Source organism: Neopsephotus bourkii, unplaced genomic scaffold (genome assembly GCF_033783945.1).
Source record: "Neopsephotus bourkii isolate Nb327-2 ecotype Australia unplaced genomic scaffold, CSIRO-AGI_Nbou_v1 NB_234, whole genome shotgun sequence".
Taxonomy (NCBI): domain Eukaryota; kingdom Metazoa; phylum Chordata; class Aves; order Psittaciformes; family Psittacidae; genus Neopsephotus; species Neopsephotus bourkii.
The window spans coordinates 20,705,288-20,729,513 of record NW_026900744.1 but is presented as its reverse complement, the minus strand read 5'-3'; the positions used below and the strand labels follow the sequence as shown (position 1 = coordinate 20,729,513).

The 24,226-nt window shown below is 46.3% G+C and overlaps 1 protein-coding gene across 2 annotated transcripts in view; it reads right to left on the bottom strand.

The window, feature by feature from the left end:
• Positions 1–941: 941 nt before the first annotated feature.
• The window catches only part of P3H2 (prolyl 3-hydroxylase 2), a 67,597-nt gene continuing 44,312 nt past the window's right edge, over positions 942–24,226 (bottom strand). The window contains exons 2-15 of one of the 2 annotated variants that reach the window (XM_061345767.1): positions 16,517–16,663; positions 15,499–15,688; positions 12,610–12,741; positions 11,294–11,436; positions 9,861–9,950; positions 9,342–9,382; positions 8,797–8,891; positions 5,991–6,118; positions 5,300–5,395; positions 5,059–5,209; positions 4,410–4,527; positions 3,833–3,908; positions 2,830–2,970; positions 942–2,126 (exon numbers count right to left, since the gene is read on the bottom strand). In XM_061345767.1, coding sequence (XP_061201751.1) covers positions 2,034–2,126; positions 2,830–2,970; positions 3,833–3,908; positions 4,410–4,527; positions 5,059–5,209; positions 5,300–5,395; positions 5,991–6,118; positions 8,797–8,891; positions 9,342–9,382; positions 9,861–9,950; positions 11,294–11,436; positions 12,610–12,741; positions 15,499–15,688; positions 16,517–16,663 — 1,641 coding nt within the window. In that variant the 3' untranslated portion in view covers positions 942–2,033. Of the gene's footprint in view, positions 2,127–2,829; positions 2,971–3,832; positions 3,909–4,409; positions 4,528–4,628; positions 4,754–5,058; positions 5,210–5,299; positions 5,396–5,990; positions 6,119–8,796; positions 8,892–9,341; positions 9,383–9,860; positions 9,951–11,293; positions 11,437–12,609; positions 12,742–15,498; positions 15,689–16,516; positions 16,664–24,226 lie in introns of those variants that run through there. The other variant, XM_061345768.1, reaches the window with a different exon arrangement.

The following is a 24,226-nucleotide window of genomic DNA, read 5'->3' as shown; positions in this document are numbered from 1 at the left end:
ATTCATTATTATTGTTAGCTTGCTTTCTTTTTCCAGGGAAGTGGGTGCCCTGCAGGCAGTCAGGATATGACCCTGACAGCTCTAGCACATATTAGGCCCCTACATCAAATATTAAGAGTTAAAATACTTTTCTCGGAGATCAGGTGGCAACCCATCCCATTCAGATACAAAAGAGACCCAAAAGCCTAGATTATGTTTTGGTGCATGTCCCAGAGAGCTCTGTAACTTGCTCTCGCGAGGCTACAGTGTGCCAATAAACTTGGCATCCACCTCTGCTGTTGCAGCAGAAACACAAATCCACTTCTGAGCTAGACTTTGCCAGAGCAGAGAGCTGCCAACAAAGAGGAAAACTGCCTTTGACTCTCTGTATTCCTGTTTCCCGGCTTCAGCCTGGCACAGACCACAGTCAGATCTCTGTGGCAGAGCAGTGCAGTGAGTGACATGGCCCAGGCAGCCCAGAATCTTTCCCCTTCTTGGGCATACAGGGGTCATGTTTGCAACTGAGTCATGAAATGTTGCATCCTTCTGAGGCTCCTTTCCTTCTCGACCGCCAATTTAAGCACCCTGCCCCGCTTCCACCAAAGCTGTTGTTTCACCAGAAGCCAGCTGGCACCCCATTTCGCTCACCAGCCTCCTGCACACCCCAGCAGCACACAGGCGCTGTAACATCCTCCTCCTCCTCTCCAAATTACCCAAAGCTTGCCAATGGTACCTACGTTAACAGGTAACTGGATACAGAGCAAAAGAGATGGACAGGCATCCAAATGTACACACACAACTTTGATCCTGTCCAGGCTACCCCCATGCCTGTTCCAGAATGCAGGGTCTTTCTTTAGGGCCTGGGGCAGGAAACCCTAAAGGGAGAGACACCACCATGAGATAAACCACACACCCCCTGCTCTCCGCTTCTAATATTTGGCTAAAGAAAGTCAACGACAGGCACAGACATCAAGTTTAGTTTATTTCCTCTGGATTTAGGCACAGCCCTGGCTAACCACCACAGCAGCAAACCAATGACAACAGGCATTCCCTCCTGACAGAGGACCAGCTGGTGGGATCCCTGCAGCCTCCAGGAGGGCAGGGGATGCACCCTGCTGCTTGAAGGGGCAGCTCTGCAGGATGCACTCGGGCAGATGTGGTTGTAAGGGGATGGCAGCACAAACTCATGCTGAACTTGCAGCATGTAGGAATCAAACCTTGGATGCAATAGTATAGCGCAGACGGAGGCACACAACGTAATGCATCTCAGCTCTCCAACTACCCTCCCCTTCTTCCCCCCAGAATTCCTCTGCCTGTTTTGAAAAGGGGAGTTTCTCTCATGCATCCAGGCTATTAGCAAGAGAAGGGAGAGAACACAAGCAACAGACCCTATTCCACCAGAGTCCACTGCAAGTCAATCCGCTTCATGCCTGTGCACAGCTTATGCCCCTGCCCAGCAGATGCTTTCTGGAAGCTTTGCTCAGAATTAATACCAAACACCAGCATTGTGTGGCTACAGAGAGATATGCATTTTGCTAGGACTTAGCTTTTCATTTGTTTTTTTTTTTTTCCCTAAGCATATTTCAAATGGTGGAGGGCTCCAAGATGGAAAGGACAACCATAACTAACCTGTGCCCCAGCACTGCCCAAGTCTTCAGCCAGCACTTAGCAGGGGCAGGAAGACAGGTCAGTTAGCACACCTGAGACATTTCTCTAGCAGAAGCTAAAGAGAAGCAGCTATTTCTGATTGAGGAAGGAAAAAGAAACTCCCCCCCAACAGAGGTTCTCCAAAGGGATACAGTGGGGTTGAATAAATCCTGAGAAGTGCTAGAGAAGAACATGGGATGCTGGAGGCAATCAGCCCCAGCAGGAGATGCTGGCACAGGCATGAGAGGTCTCAGCAAGAGCTGTGCTAAATGCAAAGAGGCGTTCCTGAAACTCCACAATCATATTAACCTGTTAATTTATACAGCATCTCTGTACAAAAATAGAAGGGTTCTAATAAGATTAACAATATTAAATAAATATTTAATAGAAAAAGTCTTTGGCCTAGTTCATAGCTCATCCTTTGGGTTGATGTTCATTTCACTGGGTCCTAGATGCTCCTGGTCCAACATTGCGATCACTTCATCTGCCTGGATTCGCTCCTGCAAGAGGGGAAGAAACCATAGCAGCAGCGTTTCAGTGACTGCTCTCAGCTTATTCAACACTGCTCAGCCTGCTGAGAGGACCCACAGCAAGAAGTTCATCCAAGGACCAGCTGTGCAGTTGCGAGGGCAGGGGACAGCTTGGGCATTTGCTGGGCAAAATTAATCAAATTGCTTTGCACCTCAACATCCAATCACCCTTCTTCCTCCAGGGGCCACAGCGGCTGGGGGAAGAATCTGGAGGTTGCCTGGTGCAAGGCACCACAGCCCAGATCTTCCAAGGCATCTGAATGCCCAGTCCCATGGACTTCAGGCTGCCAAACTATCTTTGAGGACCTAGCAGCAGCCACCACCCCAGTCTCTGAGCTGTGAAGGGCTGTGTTGAACTTCCCCGTTCATCAAGTTATTGCCACTAGGTGTCAGAAATGTCCAGCCCAGCCCTACGCAGCCCTCCTGAACTCCACTCAGCATCTCAGCCCAGCCCTGCACCCCACAGGATCAGGGTGGTAAGTGCCCAAGAGCATGGCCAACAGGGAAAACCATTTGGTTCCTGGACCACCAGCTCATGTCCCCATAGTGTACTGAATGGGAATACTACTGCGGGGGGTGCAATGTGCTGGGACTGGAGGTTGAAGGTGGCCCTGATTCCTTTGGGATGCTGAATACCCCCCAGCTCCCCTTAAGTCATGATGGAGGGACTCACCAGCTCTCTGTAGAGCGGGTCCAAGGTGAACCAGAGAGCCACAGCACACCGCTGGCCTTTGGTAACTGCCTTCACCCCATGGGGGTTCTCACCACCTGATGAGAAGCTGATCATTCGCCCACACTTGGGCTTGATGGAGGCCTGTGAGAAAACAAGGAATACCAGGGTAGCAAGGAGCAGCACAGCTGTACACACTGGCCATGTCTGGGCTTGCAGTGGTCCAGGGTCTGAGACCTTACCTCTGCATCACCCCAGGACCCAGTGAGTTGCTGCTGGGGTAAATAGGAAGGTGTGAGGCTTAGTTCTACTGCACAGACATCATGCAGAAAGGAGATAGGAGCATGGAGTCCTTGCAAAGCCTACAGGTGACCACCTACAGCAAACAGCACCATGGCATAACTCCAGGAAAGTTCAGGCAAGGGCTGTGAAACACCTCTTTTTTCCCTCTGCTTGAATCCACAAGAGGTGACCTGCAGGACTTCAGGGGCAGAAGTGCAACCAAATCAACTCTCAGGCCTTTGGAGATACAGCATCTACTGAACTCCAGAGCCACAGCATGGTGCCCAGACCCCCTATCTAACAATGGAGGGGGGTGTCTCCTACGCAGAAGTGGGGGCTCAATGCCTGAGCCCCATCATCCTCAGGGACTGATGTCCCCCACCCACCATGAACCCCTCTGGAACAAGAGACCAGGGCCAGTCACTGTGTATGTATGAGGGCATCACCTCATGTTTGGCCACGAGACGGGGTTGGGGCTCAGCAGTCCTCCAGGCAGGGACAACTATCAGCCATCCCTCTGGCTGTGCAGGGGTGGTGCAACCCCCCATTTGCAGGTTTCCTGCTCAAGCAGCATCTGGGAAGGGAAGAGGAGGTCTGGTACCTCTGCTAGCAAGATTTTGTATAGGCTCTTTGAAAGGTAGGAGCCATAGGCTGCCCAGGGAAGCCCAGAGCTCCTGAGCATGGGCTTCTGAGGGACGGCATTTGTTCCACAGCACTAACTTACCGTCACAGTTTTAGCATCCATCTCGGTGAAAATGAACTCGCCTCCTTCAAAATCTGCATTCATGTACAGGAGGGCACTGGGGAAGGAAGTGGAGGACCCCTGTGAGGGGAGCAGTGGGGAGGGCTCAGGGCTGACCCCCACCTCTGGGGCAGATCCCACACTGCTCCATCAAGACATGGGTAGCAGTCCCACTGAGGAGCTGGTTGGGGCTACCCAGGCTGTCCCCATTTTGGAGCCAGAGCTGAGAAGCAGCAGATCTCACCTTGGTTAGGGAACAATTCCCACAATGTCCCCTAGATCCCACGAGCTCCCACCCTCCCATTTTGCACCAAACACACCTGGCAGAGACACAGTTCTGTGGGCCACAGGTGGGATCTCCCAAACCTAAATATCATAGCTGTTACAGTTAAACTCAGCTTGAAGCTTACCCGTGATGCTTGCTGCCACCAGAAACTACCTGTTGGATCTTACTTCTGCCATGGTTGGGATGTACCAGTTTTAGGTCTGTGAAGCAAGATGCCCTACCTTGGGGAGGGTCCCTGGGAGCCCTTGAGAGCAACTCCCCCTTCCTTCCTACCTGTAATCCCGGAAGGTGTAAGCAGGAGGCTCTTTCCAGCACTCATTGGCCTCAGGGTCCAAGAGACAGTTGTCAGCATGGATGGGATGGCTCAGGTCGTTCCTCTTCTCCTGCTGGCCTAGGCAAGACCACGTGGAGGAAGGAGGGAGGAGAAGGGGTGGATGAGATGGAAATGTCATGCTCTGTGGGGTCTGTCATGGGGTGGGAGCCTGCTCCTACCCCACTCTGGGTGGTGTTCACAGGTGAGAAGAAGAGAGAAAAGGCTGGAGAGAAAAGGAAACATCTGAGGACTCAGATTTGCACAGCTCTGCTCCACTTCTACTGTGGAGAAGTGAGATGGAGAGCTGGGCATGGGATGAAAAGGAGAAGGACTGATGAGCAGAGGCAAGAGAAGAGGGGGGAGAAAAGAGGAAGAGTTGGAGAGGTGAAAAACAAGAGACATCCCAGAAATTAGCTCCTCTGGGACATCAGTGCCCACCCTTTGCTGATACAGGGACAGTGACTTTACCCAGACCTTGGCCACAAGTTTAAGCACCAGGCAAAACAAAGCTGCTCCCGGGGTTGAGCCCTCACTTGTAAACCCCTGTGGGGAGCTGGCCCCCTCCTGTCCCCCAAGCTCTACCATCCTGCTGGTCCCCCAAACCCTCACCAGAGAGAGCAGTGCGGCACACCAGGTGGGTGTAGGAGAAGTAGAGTGTGGAGTTGAGCATGAAGTAGGACTCGACAATCCTGCGAGCCTTCTCGCTGATGTCGTAGAAGAGCCGGGCACTTTTCAGTGGGACACGACCCTCGTAGCCGTACTAAGCAAGGAGAAAGGGTGAGAGAGGGTCAACACCATGCACCAACTGGGAGGGACGGCATGGGAGAGGAGTAGGTGGAGGGAGCTGTACCTTGAGGGCTTTGAGGACAGTGGCTCCTTCAAATCTCTCATTTGGGGTGTGGGGAGAGGTTTTGCCCCTGTAACCATCTCCAGCCAACATGATCCCCTGAAAGACACGACTACGGGTGAGGCGTGAACTGGTTCCCCAGAAGAGGAGGAGCTGCAGTGGAAGCAACTGGCACTCTCTTCCCCGAATACCCCAAGGCTGCATTCATCAGGACAGGTGAGTTAGGTGGGAACGCACTGCAGTTATCCATAAACATGGTCCGTCCCGTTCTGAGATGCTGGAAAACAGACACCCATCTCCCTGCTGGGGGTATTCAGGCACCCTCAGTCCCTTCCCAGGCTCAGCTAATGATGAATGAGAAGGCTCAAGCAGGCTTTGCAGATGGACATCCTTTGTGGTTGTATATAACATGGGTCAGAGAGCACAGGGTCCGTCTTGCAGCATATTTCTAAGAATGGCCCAAAGAAGTGGCTCCCATGCACTTACATGGATGTGTTATGGGGACAAGCATCTGACTGCTTTCCACAGGCATCCTGGCATCAGTTCTAACACTAAAGAGTAAGATATGGACTTGGATCCTTCCCAGTGGCTGATCACACGTTCAGCCCTCACAAGTCAGATGCTGGCTGGGCAGAGCATCAGGCGCTCAGCCCAGGTGACAGTCATGTCCCCTCCAGGGACATCACCTACTCACACTGGCCACCCTGTGAAGTTCTCGGCACTGCTCTTCTGAGATGACGTTATCCAGTAGAACTCGCTGGGTACCATTCAGCTGCTGCGAGTTGTAGACAAACTTTACATCGCTGTAGAGAAGTGGACCCCCTGATGGAAATAGAGACACAAAACGACCATGCTGAACATGCCCTGGCCTCATTGACATCTTGTACTGTGGCTGAGAGCCAGCTGAAGTCACCTGGGTGTGCTGCCAGGGAAAGAAATTCACAGCAGAGAGTAGAGTTTGGCCTCACATCGCCAACAAAAGAAACAGAAGCAATGGAAACACCTGGAGATGAAATCAATCTGCTGCAAGAGCATCAGCATTTTCCACCTTCTCATTACCTTCCTTGCAAATGCAAGGCCCACAGCCTAAAAATGCCAAAACCTTATGGGACACGATGAGAGACATGAACATCGGCTAACTTGCCTCTCTTGCCAGCAGCCAACATCAACGAAGTCCACAAGTTTCCATTGCATTTGTGCTGTGTGGATCTTGCCAGCTTGGCATGCAAAAACACTTTCTGCAATTGTCATCAATGTTTTTTTTGTCTTTTGCACACATAGGAAACCGAGTGTGGTGCTCAGCTTTCAGCAAGTATCACTTGCTCTCCGCCAAAAAGGGGGCTGGGAATGGGTGAACTGGAAGATCCTGAAGACAATCTTTCTCTGCAAAGGAGCTGCCATGGAATGAGGAAGACAGAGAGAAGCTTTTTACATGAAGTTTGGATCCATCCCATTAAAATTTGCTTTATCACAAAAACATGGTGAGGACACTAAATCACCATCTTCTGAAGCCTCTGCCCCTGATCTCCTTAAAGAAAGAGAATTAAAGAGATGACAACAATAAAAACCTAAACCACATGTTTCTCCAGAGGGAAGGTGAAATGAATCTAAATTGTGGGGAAAGTTTTCTCTTGTCACAGAACCACAATAAAGTAGAGGAATCAGAGTTACAGATCTCTTCTCACCATGTGGCACAAGGAAACTTCTCTGTTACGCTGCTTTTATAATTGCTACTTTCTCTGTCTGTTAGGGCACACTCTGTGTTTTTGGAAGGTCTCCTTGGAATATGGAAGACACATAACCCTGAGGGCAGAGCCCTGCCGCTAGCCCATGATTTTATTTTTGAAGAGTTAGGTCTCCTCATGTTCACTTTGCTGTTCTTGTTGCTCAATAATAGCATTTATTATAAATGCAGCTGGATCAGAAACAAGACTCTGAAGTCTAGACTCCTGGCACACTCCAACCCATGCTGAGTTTTCCAGCTCAGATGTTGCTCTTCCCTAGCCGTAGGCATGTGAGGGATAAACCTGGAAGCCATCAGTCACCACTTCCCCAGCTCCTTCTGTTCCTTCCAGGGAACTAGCAGGGGTTGCCCTGTGCCATGACACTGAAACCTTGTCCCACACCAGCAGTGTGCTCCTGGCTGCCTTTCACACCCCCACCACTTCTCAGCACCAGCAGAGAGCCCTATTTCCTGTGTGTATGCTCTGTGGAAAACACCACAAAGAAATCGGGAAATTCTTTGCCCTTTTGGGAGTGAAGGAATTGGTAGAAAGGAGGAAGGGGAGGAAAGAAAGAAGTACAGAAGAGGAGTAGTACAAAATTAAAATGGACTGCTCTTTTTCTCTTTTGGCCTTTTCTATTCTTTTTTCCAAGTGAAAGAGAAAGAAAAAAAGACAACAGAGAAAGGAAGCAGCTGGATGAACAAAAATACCATTCTCGTTTTGAATGGTTTAGTTTTCTTTGCAAACTTGAAAACATTCTGCAACTAAACCAGAATAAAAGCATACAGAGAAGAAACAACAGAGAAAGACACACTCTGAAATTATTTCATTATGGAAGGCAAACAGGCCAAAAACAAATGTAACGCAACCAGCTCTTGGCTTCAGCAAGCTCTTTGGGATCCTCCTGGGATATTCACCTATTTTATGTACAGCTAAAGAAGGGATAATGATACTTTGAACATGACACTCAGCAGATGAAGATAACTTGGGCCATGGAAAGCTGTTAAATTCCCCAGAAAAAGCACAACCATCCATTGCATTATAGGGAAATTCAATTGCCTGCTTCTGTGGAGCTGATCCACTAGAGACACAGGACACCTCCTGGCTGCTGGAGACCCATTTTTTTGCAGCAAAGAGCATGCTTTGGTATTTGGCTACAATATAATTTTCAAAAATTCTTATGGGAGAAATCTTGTCTTTTGATATTATGGTATTTTCTCTGGTTCCTGAAAATGTGCTGAAATTTGTTGAAATGTCTGCTGACAAGCCTTAAAACTGGATGATTTGATGTAAGCCAAGACATCACAAGCCAGTCTGCAAACAGAAATGATTGCTAATATGCTGTGATCCAGCACATTCAGCAAAGCATCATGACCAGACTTCCCAAAACTTAATGCCTCCAGCATCAGTCCTTCTGCAGCCTGGACAAGAGGGAGCATTTTAATCTTAGAAACACCTAGAGGAAAAAATACTGTTTGCTGGTGTCACCTTCCACACGGTGAGGCGACCCTGCCTCCCAGCTCCACATCTCAGGGCTCTGTAACAAGTGACTCAGCAGGTGGGGAAAGCAAGTCCAAAAGCAGAGCGATGATGGTGGGATCCACAGACCCAGAAATGCTGTGGCGTCATCGGAGACTTCTTTATGTCTTAAATAAAATTTCAACCCCCTCAGACAGAATTGGCCCTCATTGCTCAGCAGCCAACCTTTGCAGTCTGCAGTCTCCACCAATAGGAAAATAACTTCTCATTTTGTTGCAACATATTCATCAGACTTACCTTCCTTCAAATCTCGATCTGATTTTGGCATGGGTTTCTTTGCCAGGAATAGCCTAGGCCCTTCCTCTGGTTCACTGCTAATACTTGATGGGACACTGAGGAACAAGAGAAAAGAACATCATGACTTGGGCCATAGGTCTCCAGTTTCTGGCAACTGCACTGTTTTGCACCCTTTGGAAACCAATACATTAAAAAACTGGACAAATTGGTACGTTGTGCAAATGTCATAATGATACATGTAGAAGTTTTCACCCTGTCCATGAAAAATAGTGTTTTTCTGGTAATGGGAACAGCAGTTTCCACCAGTGAAGCACAGACACTAACAAACATGAACAGCACCACTTTACTCATTGACCAAGTTCCCTCTAGAATGGTTTGGAGGCACACAGCTAAAATAAGGTCCTTGTGGAAAGTTTGTAAATGATGGTGTGCTGGGCTGGATGGGCAGCACTCATTAAATGTCAGGCTTGTACGCTACCATGGGGACATCCCAACTGCAGGGACTGGTGAAGCCACAGGCTTAACTGGGGTAAGTGGTGGCTCACCTGTGCTCATCCTGGCGGGCGCCATACCTGTTCCAGTAGTTCTGCAGAAAAAAAGAGAGGTCATGCTTCTTAAATTAATGCTCCAGACAAAGCCAGGGAGCTACCTGCTCTGCCTCACTCCCAGCCTCCCTGACATCAGCCAGCCTCTCTGGTATGGATCTATCCCACACAACTTCAGGCAATTGCCTGGGGTCACCAAATTGAAAATGCAACCCCAAACCAGCCTGGAATCATCTGAACAAATACAGAGGAAACCCAGTTTGCTCAGCCTTCTCTATCCCACCCAACCACCGTGTCATGTGGTTGAGAGCCAGACTAGGCTGTGTCTGCATTTCTTTCATCCTGGGAATGGTTGCCTTCCTTGCTTTGCTATCAACATTTTCCCATAGGGAACAAACGAAGCCAAGATCCAGCTTGAGTCACCTACAAAGGACTTGCTTTTTAAGAAAAGGGAGGGGGGAAGTGGTCCTATAGCTGTGAACTCCTGGAAGTCCTCGCCATAGCAGACCCAGGAATTACCGGCTCTGTGTAGGTGTATCCAAGGCTGGCCGCAGCCACTTGCAAAAGGTGAGACTCCAGCTTATGGCGCCTCAGTAGCGTTTTTGCTTCCTGAAAAGAAAAGGAAAAGGAGAGTAGTTGCCCACGTAGCTTTCACAAGACACAGACAATACACCTATACTTCAAGAGGGGTTTGTTTTTCACGCAACACTGCAGACTCCTATGGGATGAGGGATGCTTGGGTCATGCTTTCAAGCAGCCACAGGCACAGAGGTGAGCCACTCACTACATTACACAAGTGGAGGTGTTCAGCAACTCATCTGGGAAGCTTGCACCCCCAAAATACATGGCAAAGTAGGGACTCTGGTTGGGATGTGTCTTGGTTCTTCACATGCAATGCAGAACTCATGAAGCAACCAGCAGAGCCTGGTGGTGGTTGGACTGCAGCATCACAGCCTGGGATGGGCTCAAGGTACTCACACAGGGACCACAAAGCACAAACACCTGAAAAGCACCCATCAGAGGGCTTCTGTTTTGAATTAAATTGTTCTAAACAAAACACTGGGGTTTCTCCTAGAAAATTACTTTGGAAAGCAAAAATCAAATAATTTTTATTTTTTTTTACAGAAAACTTCAGAACACTGAAAACAATGACATGTTTTTGTCAAGTTTAGGTTTTTTCCTAGAGTCACTTTGTGAGAAGAAACAGTAACTGTTCTAGTTTTCTTCTTCATCATTTTCCTTTTTTAGCATCAAGGAATTCACAAGGGAATGGAAAATCCAGTTCCTCCCTACCCGCTGCTTATGGCATAAGGAGAACAAGCCCCCTCACAACTGTGATGGGATGGGAGGAACTTCTCCTTTTCTTTAATTGTGAGAGAAGCAGCCCCAGAGCCACAGATAAAGGTTGCCTGGACAGAAGAAGACTGTCCCACTGGGTGACTGAACACATATTGTTTGGTTATTTGACCCCAGCCTAACCCCGCGATAGCAAAGCTACTTCCCACAAAGGAGGCCGAGTGCTGAACTCCAACCTCAGTGACTTAAGAGTAACACTGACATCCCAGCCTTCCCTTGGGAAAATATTTCTCGTCCCTCTCTTAACAAAGGTTACCCTCTGCTCAGTGCTTCATTGCATTCCTCCTCTGTATCTCCCCTGGAGCACTGAACCAGAGGAGGGTTTATGTTTCTGAGGCACTCGGTCATCGCCCTCCCTGCCCTTGCTTGGGCTTTGCTAAGCTGAAGTCCCCATTTAAAGACAATCCTACCCTCCAGTTTCTCCCATACACTAGTGGCTCTGAACTCACATCCTGACAATTAGCTTTGCCAGCTAGTTCAGCATCTCCACATCTGTTTTCAAAGTGGTCCCACTTCGGGAAAGCTGCCAAGCTGCTCTTATTTCCAACTGAAGCTTTTCTTAAAGCTTCCCACCTAGACTCCTAGGTGACACTCACCTTTCTGGGTTTCACGGTATCTGGATCCATTGTACCTTCCAAGAGACCCTCGTAATAACTTGCATTCTCCAAGACATCTTCATCATCTGGGTGGAAGAGGAGGTAGGACTTGGCACACTCCAGGGCTTTTACGTAGTCACCAACTGAGAGACAACACAATCATTATCGGGGGCAGAGGAGGAAACAGCCCTGCCAGAAGTGCTAGGGGCTCACAAGGAGCATGGCAGGACAGAGCTGAGGAAGGCAGCTGCAAAAAGGGAAGGCACAGCTTGAGCTCTCCATCAGCTGAAGAGTGAGCCCCATGCTTTACAAGGCTCTTTTGATGAAAATTTGTCTTAACTGCTCCATTTCACCAGCAGGGAAACAGAGGTACAGACACTTGACTTCTCTGTGGTCATGCAGAGGTCAGATGGGATCCAAACCGGATACAAATGGACAGGCAGAATGTGGATGCTGTCCAGCAGCAAACTGCTTCTCTTCTGTGCAGCATCTTTCAGGGCTCTGGGGCAGTTTACCCACCACATTAAACCTCTAACTGGGCAGAGGAATAAAAAAGCCTGTACACCACACACAAAATGCTTCTGACTCCTCCAGCTTTCTTCACATTGCATGGATGAATGAAGAAGCTTTAAGTTTAAGTAGCAGCTCTGCCCCTCACTCATTCTGCCCTTTTCAGGAAACAGCTCCTAGCAGAAGCCTGAGATAGCAGAATTCTGCTGAGATTTTTTTTGTATGTAACAGAACATAATAAAATACCATACAGGACCACACAACTGGCAGTATATTATAGCACTGCCAGCTCCTGATATTTTGCAATGTAGCCAACTCCTGCAGCTTTACTGTGAATCTTAAAATATTTGGTAATCAGTAAAAATTGGCATCTTGGAATAAGCTTGTCCTAACTTGTGTATCTATCTGTAAATATAATAACTTAGAAAATGCATCAGTTAGTTTCAGATAATGTGAAACATATAAATCCCCAGAACTTTAATGTCAAAGGCAAACAAAACAACCTTAAAAAAGCATTCATTATTTAAAGAATAAGAACGCTTAAGTTAAAGGTTGGACTTTTAAAACCTGACTGATGACTTTAAACACTTTTACAGAAATGCTTAATTGCATTTCAGTCAACCTGATATTTGAAGAGCAAATTTCCAATGTCCTTTCCTTACTGACTCTTTCAGACCATGTCACTGCATCACAGTAGTGTGAACATCATGTGGTAATACCCTGATTTCCCCATAAAACGATTCAAACTCGCATAAAAGGTAACAAAACTCTGCAAGCGCTATGAGGAACAGAAAGACAGCCTTTACCTCTGTAATAGGCAAACTGCAAGTAGTCATAATGGAGGGGAAGGAAATTTTCAATGGGTGAGATTCGGCCAGAACGTGTGGCGAGTTCTCTGACACAGTCATGTTTGCAGGCCAGGACTTGCATGTAGTGATCTGCCAAGAAAAGGGGGAGAAAACAGACTGAAGTGAGAAGGACGGTGGAGGTGCTGAGATGAGGACAGACAGAGGTTAAATATCCCTGGCTGAAGGATGTGCAACTCGCGCTGCTCTGGCCCAGCAGGTGACTGCACACCTAAAGAGTTCAGGCTCTTTTCCAAAGCCAATGGAGGGTTGCAGTCACATTTTTGCCCCCTTTGAGAAATGCCTTTATCCTTCTGTCAACTGTAGAGGGAGCTTGAGCATCTCTTTTGTGTTCCAGGAGCTGCTGCTTCAGCCCAGGAAAGACAAATGGGTGCAGGGACATGCAGGTGGTAGGCAGCTCTTCAACCCCAAAAGCCAAACCAAAGGTGAGGACACCCACAGAGCAAGCAGAGATAGGAGGACAGGGTGGACACATGTGCTGCCACATGAAAGCCATCCTCACGCTCCCTTACTTCAGCTCATCTTTAATCATCTCCTTTCTGCGGCAAGAAAGCTCCTAAGCGCACAGGGGGGTTAGATGAGAGGGGTCGGTGCAGCTTCTCAAGCATGGCAAAGCAAGGCACCTGCAACACAAGTCTGAAAGGTCTAAGGTCTAAATACTGGCAGCAAAATCCCCGTTTGCTGCTTCTCAAAGATGAGAGATCTCCCAGGGAAACACAAACATGTGGTAAACATCTGCCATTAGCAAAATTTCTTAATTGGTGGGAGTCCACAATATAGGCGTTGTATCAGCTGTACAATTTCAAAGCCAATGCTGACATCTGATTCCAGTTTGGAGTCTTTGCTGCAATGTACTTACAAATGGACTTTACTTGTTCTGTCTTCATACACCATTGAAAACCTTAAGAAACAAACATGGGCTTAAAAAAAAAAAAAAAAAGAAGCGTGCTCAGCTACTAAAGCATTCCTCAGAGCAGCCAAGACAACAGCCTGGGGAACCTGCAATGAAGCCAAGTGGAAATTCAGAACAGTCCCCATTTGCTCTGGGCAGGTAGTCTGGGTAGTTATCTGATTTACCATACGCATCCAGGGTATTACATTAAGAAAAGCAAGCTGGAAAAGGACATAAATAAAGTTGTTGTAATTTAAACCTATTTAAGTATCCTAGACCTGAAATAATCTATCACTGAGAAGCACTGCTTTTTCTTGGTACTGTCAAGGTGCCCTAGAAACTGGCTTTATAGACAGGAATCAATTCACTGAAATGCAGCAGTCTCTGTGGTGGGGAGGTGAACCCCACACAGTAGCACTGCAAATCATCTTGGAATTCAAAAGACAAATTAGTTTTGAAGAAATTTATGCTCTCTTTTCTTGTTGTATTAGTGTTCCTACTCCCTTCTGAAACATCTGGGTCTGACTGCCCTGGACCCAGGGGTAAACTCTGGATTATGCTGTCCTGTAAAGAACCACTTAGTTGCATTATATATCTTATTTACCTCTGTGTGCCATCACTTCCCTGCTTCTTTGGGTGCCTTAATGGCCCTGGGATTTGGAGTTGTTATTCCCAGGCCAAACCAAGACACAGAACTTGCAGAGACCAACCGGCTTGCTCTCACTCCCAAGTGATGTGTTGGGTTGATGACCACCACACCATGCCTGTATCTGTGCTCCAGCACAGAAATATCTTCTCTGCTCACTGAAGCCACAGTTGACTTGTACAGCACAGAAGCAATTTAATAGAGAACTGTTTGGTGAACAGCAGCTTTCAGTGAGAAGGAAGGTAGATTTTCTTTGCCAATAAAGGCTGATCTCTTGGAAGGCTTGATATGACACTTGGTGTCCTGGCTATGGCTTTAAAAGCAGGCATGACCAGCTGCCAGCTACACTGGTACCAGGTCAACCCTTACAATACTTCTGATATTTTCTGCATGTGTAAGTAAACCCAACAAAAGCAGCTTCCCATCCAGTATGTTGGTGATTTCTCATCTTGGTTGGTTCAGTTAGATTTCCTGTCTTGACACAAGCAAAAAATGGCAAAACTGAAAAACAGTTTGCAAACAAATGAAGTATTTTCCACACAAGAAGGAAAACTGCAGAGCTTGATGTAGCTCCAAGGCCACGAGCAGATAGATAAATAAGATTCCTGTCATCAAACAAATTTTAATCTATTGCTCTTCTTTCCTTACGACTAATTAAATGTAATCTCATTTCTGCTGTGAATGAACTGTTTTAAGCCCCTCTGGCTCAGAGCCACACATGCAAATCTGAAGATTACACAGCAATGTTCAATTCTCTCCAGAGAATTCAGTCAAGATCATAATTAGGTGGGCCTCCACTAATGACAAATCCATGCGTTTGGATAGAGGGGAAATCTATGTTCTGAGTCTTTTTGGCAACTTTCCTGGCCATCTGGAGTATGACCAAGAAGACTCTGGTGCTCTCTTCATATGCATTGAGAAACAGAGAAAATAAAAACAGAGGCCAGCAATATTTAGATTTCAGTGAGGTATGTGAGACTGTGTACAGGGAAAATTGAGGCAGTTTATGTTAAAGCACCTATACTTTCAGCTCTTATGGAGAGCTGCAAGTGCTCCACACATCTGGAAATGCAATTTTTCTGGCCCAGCTCTTGTTCAGGACCAAAATGAGATGTTCTAGTTCCGTGTCCTCTGGATTTGCATTTTCTGGCTTTCAAGTGCCTCCTTCAGCATTACTTACCAGCAGCAGTCATGGAAGGAAAGACACTTACACCAAATCTAGCCAAAGGCCCAAACTCAAACATATTCCAGGGCCAAGAGTGAGAACACTAAAGATGCAAAAAGATCTCACCTGCAATAGCTTCGTAGAGGCCAGCCTTATATTCCAAGTACTCATGCTCCTCAAATCTCTGTGGTCCCTCGCACATGACCTGGCAATCTTCATCCTCGGAGTAGTACCCTTTCAATGCACTCTCCAAAAAGTCAATGGCCAGCTCGTACTCCTCCTTGTCATAGTGCTTTACCCCAGCACTGTAGTCTTCCTGCAAAGTAGATAGGCAGAAGACAAGACCATGAGTGGGCTATGCTGCTTGGACCACAGCATCCTGCCCTTGCCAACTGCAGGTGCTTCTTAAAACAAGCAGGCAGGGACAGAATAATCTCCAAGTACTAGACACAAGCAGTTGCACCAAACCATGTTTAAGCCATCAATGGACTTTTGGACCAGTGGGACCTTGTTAACCTGCCTAAATGCTCTTCTGAACTCCTATGTACTTAGGGAAACCTCAATGCCACCTCTGGATTATGCATTATTTGAAAAAACATTTCTTTGTTTTTATCCTCCTACCCAGCAATCACACTGGATGCCAAAGGAAAAGACTGATCTTGGCCCAGGCACATCTCTTAAAATAGCCCCTACGGAGCACCTCCATTAGTTACACAAAAAGAGCCACTCCTGCTTCCTTATGTCTTGAGAAATCACAGAGCTGGGGGCAGCCCTGGCATTTGTGCTGGGCTTTCACTTTCGAGAGGTGGAAATAGATGCCACTCTCCTGGCTGACACCCTGCACCCTCACCAGCAAAGCCACATGTACATATCCTGCCCAGGTGGGAGAACCCATCTCAGAAGAGCCACAGTATGGATGACCCCGGAGTTCCATGAAGGATGGAACAGAGCAGTGTGCCTTGAAAAAGAAGGAGCTGGCTTGACTTAAAGAGAGCTCTGAAAGGGAGAGTTTGTTTTCCTGTATTATAATATGGACCTTGGAAAGAATCTCCCCATTCAAAGATGGTGCTCTCTTAATCTCCTACATCTCCTCTCTCTATGCTGCCTGACACTTAACCCAGGCACCTCTTTAGCTCAGATTTACCATGTGCTGCTTGGCCTCCCGGTCAATCAAGCTGACCTTCCCTGCTGTGTTCTTGTAGTTTTCAATGTCCTGCTGTATCTCCATGTGCTCAGGGTTTGCCATGAAGAAGGTGTGAGCTGCATTTGCTGCCTCCTCCAGCTTGTTCAGCTGTAACAAGATAAGGAAGATCAAGTGAATCTGTGATGTAAGATAATGAACATAACAGTTTATGCCACACCTTCTGACACCTTTATCTGACACCCTTTTTGACACCACTGGTTTGGGCAATGATGGGATAGTCAATGAAAACCTGCATACAGAAGCTGTATCAAGTTACTTTGGATTTAGAGGTTCAGAACTGAGACAGAATCAGTTTCACCCTGGAGAGATCTTCACAAACAGACAAAAATACTAGTGCTAAACACACCCACAGCAGCTGCTGGGAGCTCAAGGAGCAGGACAGATGTTCAGGTGAAACATCTGCATGACTTAGCAGGAGAGAGAGGGGCCGCTTCCCTGGTTAATGCACTTGTTCCTGAAAGGAAGCTACCATCACTGACTATCAGCAAGATGCAGAGTCAGGCTGCTAGGATCGGTCTGCAGTCTGAGCAGGCTCACCCAAGCTTGTTAGCCAGAATCAGGCTACTGCTAGCCTTGGCAAGGCTATGTCTAAGTACTCCTTGATAGCAAAATTTACCCTCAACCCTGTGCCACTGCTTCTACGCTCCTGAGTCAAGAGAGCCAGTGAGCTTAGGCATACTTATGCTATGCTGCTGTCATAGTACAGCAGCTCACATGCAGAAATCTGCACATCTACCCATAAGACAACCCAAATGGCAAAATGATGAGAACTGAAAAACCAGCCAGGCATATAGTAACTAGTTTAATCTCTGACCTGTTTATCCTTCGAGATGTGGTTGAACTGTCAGTCATCTGAGCAGCCACCTCATCAGCAGGTGGCTTGTTACCTCAGCAGAAGTGTTTGCAACCATTTTTAAAATTAAAATACACATCCAATTACACATTAACGCCCATTGAACCAAGTGGGATTGGCATCTGGGTGAAATCACAGGGCCTTCTTCTTGAGGGATGCCCTGACATACATATCCTATAGCAATGTTGCATGAGCGGCTTATGAAAGTGATGAAGTGCTAAGGGAAAAAATGCAAAGGATTTGCTCAGGGCACTTGGCTGCAGTAACAACATGGCAAACCCTCCTTTTTTATGCTGAACATTGCTCTGAGCAGGAACAGCTGGAGTGGGGCAAGAGTAACAGGTTTGGTTTGGCTGAACAAAGGAGAGTCCCCCTGAAAGCCCCAGGCCAACACCAAATCATTCGGCAAATCTGCTCCTATTTGGAAAGCGGAGCTGTCTGCCAGCACTAATAAAAGACTCAAGCTGTTTAAGTGGCAGAATGATGTCTCCTTTCCTACTGCACATAAAGCTTGGCAAGACTTCGGAAAAAACAGGTGAAGACATGCATTATTTTTGCAAGGTAACCTGCTCTTAGGGCAGCATAGTGGATGTGTGTGTGCTTTGGCTGTGAAGGAAGGAGCCGATGCCTTTTGAATCTCCACTCTCAAACAAAATTTCCAAGGCACATATTAAAAAATTATTGTAATGGGTTTCCTTTGGCTTTTCCTCAAAGCAAGGTGGAATTAGGAATGCAGCAAGCTGCTGAAAACAACTATTTTCCATTAAAAAAAAAGAAAAAAAATCAATGTCAGTGATTGGGAGCCCAATTTAAAGTTGAGGGAAGCTTGAAAGATGCAGAGCATATCGGGACATGTATTTAGCCTCCTGGGAATCAGTGTATCCCCCAGAGAAGTGCCAAGTGCTTTGATCTGGGTTGTTTAGATTAGGACAAATGCAAACACAGTCTGCAGAACAAACAAGGGGGCTACCATGAGTCAAAGTGGTGGTGACTGGAGACATCACGGCTGTTTGAAATCCCTGGCTGAGCTTGACAGGGTGCCTGTGTGATTCTGATTAGGGAGACATGGAATGGGACCAGACACACAACTATTACCACCGGGTTTGTGAAACTGGCATTTTAATATCAGATGAGCCATTATGGACATGCTTTCATACCGCCTGCTGAGGCATGGAGGCATTTTGAAAGCAGGTGCCTGGATACATGAAGACCTGCTGGAGGAAAAGCCCAGCCATTGCTGCAGGGCCAGATCCACTCCAGCATAGCCAAAATTGCTTCTGCAGTTCCCTGAGAGACAAGGTCAAAGCTGGCCAAAGAAGCACGCATGAATACCCCCAAAAGGAAGATGAAAGCTCTGGTCAGAGAGCATCTCAGCCCACTCCCCAGATCTGCTCTTTGAAACCAAAGCACCTCTGTGCTGCAAGGCCCACAGAAACACAAAATATATTTGCCTTGTGTAAACTTCAGAAGTTTTTTAGGATTAGCTCTGTGCTGACAACACATGCAGGGAAGCCAGCTTTTACTGCAAAAACAACATCGGTTCCAGTCCTTCTCTTGGAGTTTTCCTAAGAACTCCCTCTTCAGAATAACCTCCTGGCTTCCCAGGCAAGCAAAATGACTGTAAGTAATTTTTTTTTTCAGCTCAACACAAAAAAACCTCAAACCTCTTCAATGTGGATTTTTATTTTTTTAAAGAGATGTTCCTGTTCAGAAACATGCATCCTGTCTTGAAAAAGCTTGCCTCAACGTAATCTCATTCCGAAAATGGTCATCACAGCTGAGTAGCATATGATACAGGACAAAGGATGGACCAGAGAATCTCATGATGGGAATTTTCAGGTCATGCTGAGTGTAGGTGGGACTGGCACTGCAGCTGGTAATTACAAAGGTTGAGATGGGGCAACAAGTTTGTTGGAGACACATGAGCTGCTGACCCAATCCAGAGGACTTCTATTAAGCCACTATTTGAGCTGCTCAGGAGAATTGCATTCTTCCATGCCACATCACAGATGTCTATTCACAGGCAGTATCCTGTCTGTGCAGACTTAGAAGGGACCAAATACATCTCAGCAAGGGACTGGTCCCTGAAGACACAGCTGCAATTGCCTGTTGTGTGATGTTCTTTATTCCTTTGGTTCTAGCTCCTTTTCAGAAAGCTGTCAAAAACTCTCACAGATCCTAGGATGGGCTTAATTCTTCCTGGATAACATCCACTTCTGTGAGATAGGAAGAGTCTGATTTCTAGACACAATAGAAAATGTCTTCCCCACCCTTCAAAAAAGGCTCATGCTGTGTATAGTCCTCCTGGCTCTTCATAGCAGAGATGACCTTTGAGGGTTGCTAAGTGGACTCAAAGCAGAACATTTCACCTCAACACTTTTCAATTTGTCATGTCGCATATTTGCCTCAAAAAACATTCAAGTAACAGAAAGAAGCCAACAGCTGCCAAGTTTGGGGGAGATTTTCAGTGGATGTGTGTATACAAAAGCGAATTCCTAACTGGTAAGACACATTCAGAGTCAAGCACTGACATTAATTATGAAACACTCTGGGGAAATTTCAGCCAAAACACTTTGAATTCACAAGGAGCAGGATATTTTGGTTTTTAAAGGTCTGGGCTGGGACTCAGGACACCTGGACTCAGTTCCTGGCCCTGTCACAGTCTTACTGTGCAGTCACTGGAAAAAACATTTTGTTTTCTTTGTGCCTGATTTTCCATTGTTTTAAATGAGTAACAATAAAAATAATAGCATTTTTTCCTACAGGGGAATCATTTTGTTTATTTAGATGGCAAGCAACTCAGGAGCCATAAGCATATGCAAGCATGTAACACAGGGGATTTTGATGTTTGTGCGACCACTGCTGAATGAAAATCTGCAAGGAGAAAATGACAAATGTAGAATCACAACCTTAGTATGTGCCCTAAGGTCTGCTTGCTCACCCCACTGAAATGACATTGCTGGGCTATAGCTGCAGCTTTGCACCAAACCCAGTGTAATTTGCCCAAAGATGACACACAAAATCAACACCAGCACTGAGAGAACCTCAGGAACACCATGTCCATTTTGATCTTACCATGACAGTGGCTAGAGACAAGAAGGGGAAAACCCAACACACCAGTGCTCACCCTAATTCTGGGTTTTCATGCTAATTTTTTTTTCCCTTGTTCAAATGTTAGGATTATTTCATTTCACAGAAAAAGAGGACAATTATTTTAAGCAGCAAAACATCAAATTGAGGAATTTCAACAAATTGCAAATGCTCGGTTTCATTCACATCTGGGACAGTGCTGGCCTGGACTTCAATGTGATGGCAACTTCCAACTTCCGGTAGTGGCTTGGGTTAGGAAGGCTGTTTTAACTGGAACATTAGACAGAACCATAGGCTGGGGAAAGGACCCTGAATGGACATTTTGAACATCACCATACAATTGACTCCAAGTCTCATTGATAACCATTGAGAAAATGGAGCTTTCATGAGCTGCATGATGGAACATGAGTTAACAGTTCCTTAATAGCTCACTCATTCTGGTAACTGTCGATCTATGTATCAGCCAGTAAACTCCGTGCTGAGCAATCTGATTTGTACCTGTAATGCCACTGTCACAAACCTGCCATGCTTAGGAAATAAACTGTCTCACTGGAACATGTCTAACCTTCTGCTTGATTTTATTGTAACCTCAGGGGCTGCATCCCTCAGACACATAGTGTATACACCTCATCACTAATGCTCACATGAAAACAGCTCAGACTAGCTCATCATCATGTGCAGGCATGTGCTCTGAATTCGCACTTGCCCTCACTATGTGCAGATGAATGAATTGTGACTGAAGCCCACCTCATACCAGGTGTTCAGAAAGGTTGCCGTAAACCCTATGCCACACACCACCACCATGGTTTTAGCTATAATGACCCTAAACTTTCAGCCCTTGAAGTTTGCTCTCTGATGCTTGCCAGTGGGAATAATGAAGTGGAATGGGCAGTGTACCAGGTCTATGAAATGAACATTAGACAGCCTTACAGTCTGCTTGTGCAACCACTACCACTTCACTTGCACACTGACATAGTGCCATTTATGGACAGAAGAAGCTGTAGCCAGAATATCTACAGTTACTGAGGTGCTCCCAGTTTACCTTGAAGTTTTCTTGGCAAGAACAAGGATAGAAGAAGCTTTTTTGGGAGGGAAAGAGAAGAAAGGCTTACACACCGAAAACTGCATCAGATTCCTCAAAACCAGCATTTCTTGCCACATGAAGACTGGACCTACCTGCACAGTTAATTGCTGAGTGCCTGAGCTTGGCATGGAGACTGTGAGAAAAAATTTCAGACTACTTGGCTGACCTAGAAAACCAAGTCTCAAACAACTCTTCAGTGGTTTGATGAACAGATACTGGTTTTGTAAACTTTTCCATAGGTCCACTGCTGCTGTGCTGTATCAGAGGTTTAGTGCACTGTGCTCTGCAGAGGAGGAACACTCTGGACTTGATAAACATAGATAACAAGGAAAATAAAAGGCTCAGTGTCATGAAGGATTAATCTCATTGAGTCTATGGAGAGTTAATGCCTGGGCGAGTAGAAGCAAGTACCAATGAGATGGCTACAAATGACTTCCTCTCAACTATTTTATTATTGCAATTAGAGAAAGAAGAAAGTTTCCAGAGAAGTTTTCCCTCTGCTGATGGGATTGCACATTTACCAAAAGGTGCTTGAGCTGTCTGACACCCACAACAGCAACCACTGACCCTGCAAAACACTAAAATCAGAGAGAAAGGCAAGCATATGTCGAGAAAGAGCCTTACTCAAGTGTAGGGAACGGGTACCAAGTGACAAAGATGTGAAGCAGCCTTCAAGTTCATTAGCACACCATCCCCTTCTCTCCAAAGAGTTTACTAGTTTCTTGTCTTCCAATTCAAGATAAATATGGTTGGACCCTGTCCTTGCTGCTACTGTGGCAGGGAGCAATAGTGGTGCTTTTCTGGGGCTTCTCATGGATCATTTAAGAGGTCTTCTCCATTTCCAAAATGCAGGCAGCCTCCCTTCAGTGTGCTTTGGACACTTCCTCTCAGACCACTCCAGTGTGCCCTGCAGCTCACCAGTCACTCTGGAGGACCCAGATCCAAAACAGAACAAATTTGGAGAATTAGTACAGGGAAAACTTCTCATCAGAAAGGAAAATTAAGAAGGGTTTGGGTTTTTCCGTTATTCCAACAAGCGATTTTTCAGTACACAAACACATGCAGAATGGTAGGTATTTGGTCAAAAGAGCTGACTAAACATTGTTAGTCTCTGGAAAATGGCAGATAATTAGAAATTTAAAACCAAACTAAACAAACCACTTGAGTATTCTTCATGAAACGATTTTTTTTCAATTAACCAAGGACAGAAATCAGATTTCCTAACAAATCTCTCACTTGAGCCATGCTGACAGTATTTTATTTTATATAAGTGTACATGTGTACGTGCCCAGCAGACTGACTACATCACCCCACCCCACCCTGCCTGAAAAGGACATTTTGCACTGAGAAAGCAAATTAGACTGAGACACTTCCTTCTTTCCCTCTCCAACATGCTTCTCTTAAAATGTTTCCAAACAGGTAAGAACGAAGATTTTCACACGTTTCCGGCTGTGCATTGTATGCTTCAGTGCATACATAATCTAACAAATACTGCACATGGAGCAGCGCATTACTCACAGCGAGTGACTTGCAAAACCACTTCCCAGGAGGAAAGACCCTTCCCACATAAATCCATATAGCAGGCAGTGGGAAATGTGTTTGTGTTTACTGAACCTTCGGGCTGACTGATTGTGAAAACACCGAGACAGATTTTGTCCTATGTAAGCACTCAGTTCCAACATACTCTGATGACAGCTATGTTGTCTGTGAAACAGTATTTTCAGACAAGTAAAAATTCCTAGAACATGCAGCATGGGCTCTCCTGGCAAAAACCAAACCCCTTACAACTGAAATTTTAAAGCTTGGGCAAGAAATCTCTTGTAGATGGGATTCTTTCTTCTGTGCCAGCAGAAGACAAGCAAGATCACAGATAGGAGCTGGCAGTATACAAATTTCAGTGCACTACTCTGTACAGAAAAAGGTCACTTCTATCAGCTGATAGCTGACCAGTTGTCCCCTTCCCTCCAGCCGCAAACATAAAACCATGCTGCCAAGACACAATGGCCACGCCACAGTCAGTGGTGCGAAACACCCTGGACCACGAGCTCTGAGCAGCTACTCCAGAAGTTATGTCTGGCTAAAAATGGGCTCTTCCTGTATTTTTAAGGATGTCACCATAATTTGAAAGCTAAGTAAGAGCTCATAATTTTCACTGGAAGAGGTGGAAAGTATTCAATGCTCAGGAGTCCATGCAGATGGTTACCTACGAGGCTCCTAAACTCCAGAGTTCTCCTTGGTCAGGTAATTAGAGATGAGCCAATGGCCTTTGGAGATGAGTAGCATGGGAGAAGCAACACACTTTCAGTCTAATGGCAACAAGCAGTGGTAGATACTAAAAGATGTGGGGTATAAAGCCAGCCAGGATTTCCAGAGCAAGGTTTCCTTGTGCATGTCCTTCCTCCTGTTGTTAACAGCATCCTGTGGCAGCTCCCGTCATTGCACACCCAGGATAAGTCCATGCATTTTAGACTAATGAAATGGAGCAGCTGAGTACAAGCACTCCGTGACTATCCCCTTCTCACAGATCACCAGCAAGAGTCCCACGGGCCGCAGGCTGTGCAACAAATAAGGAGCTTTCATCTGATATATTGACTGATAGCAGACAGAGAGGCCTGACCAGTCC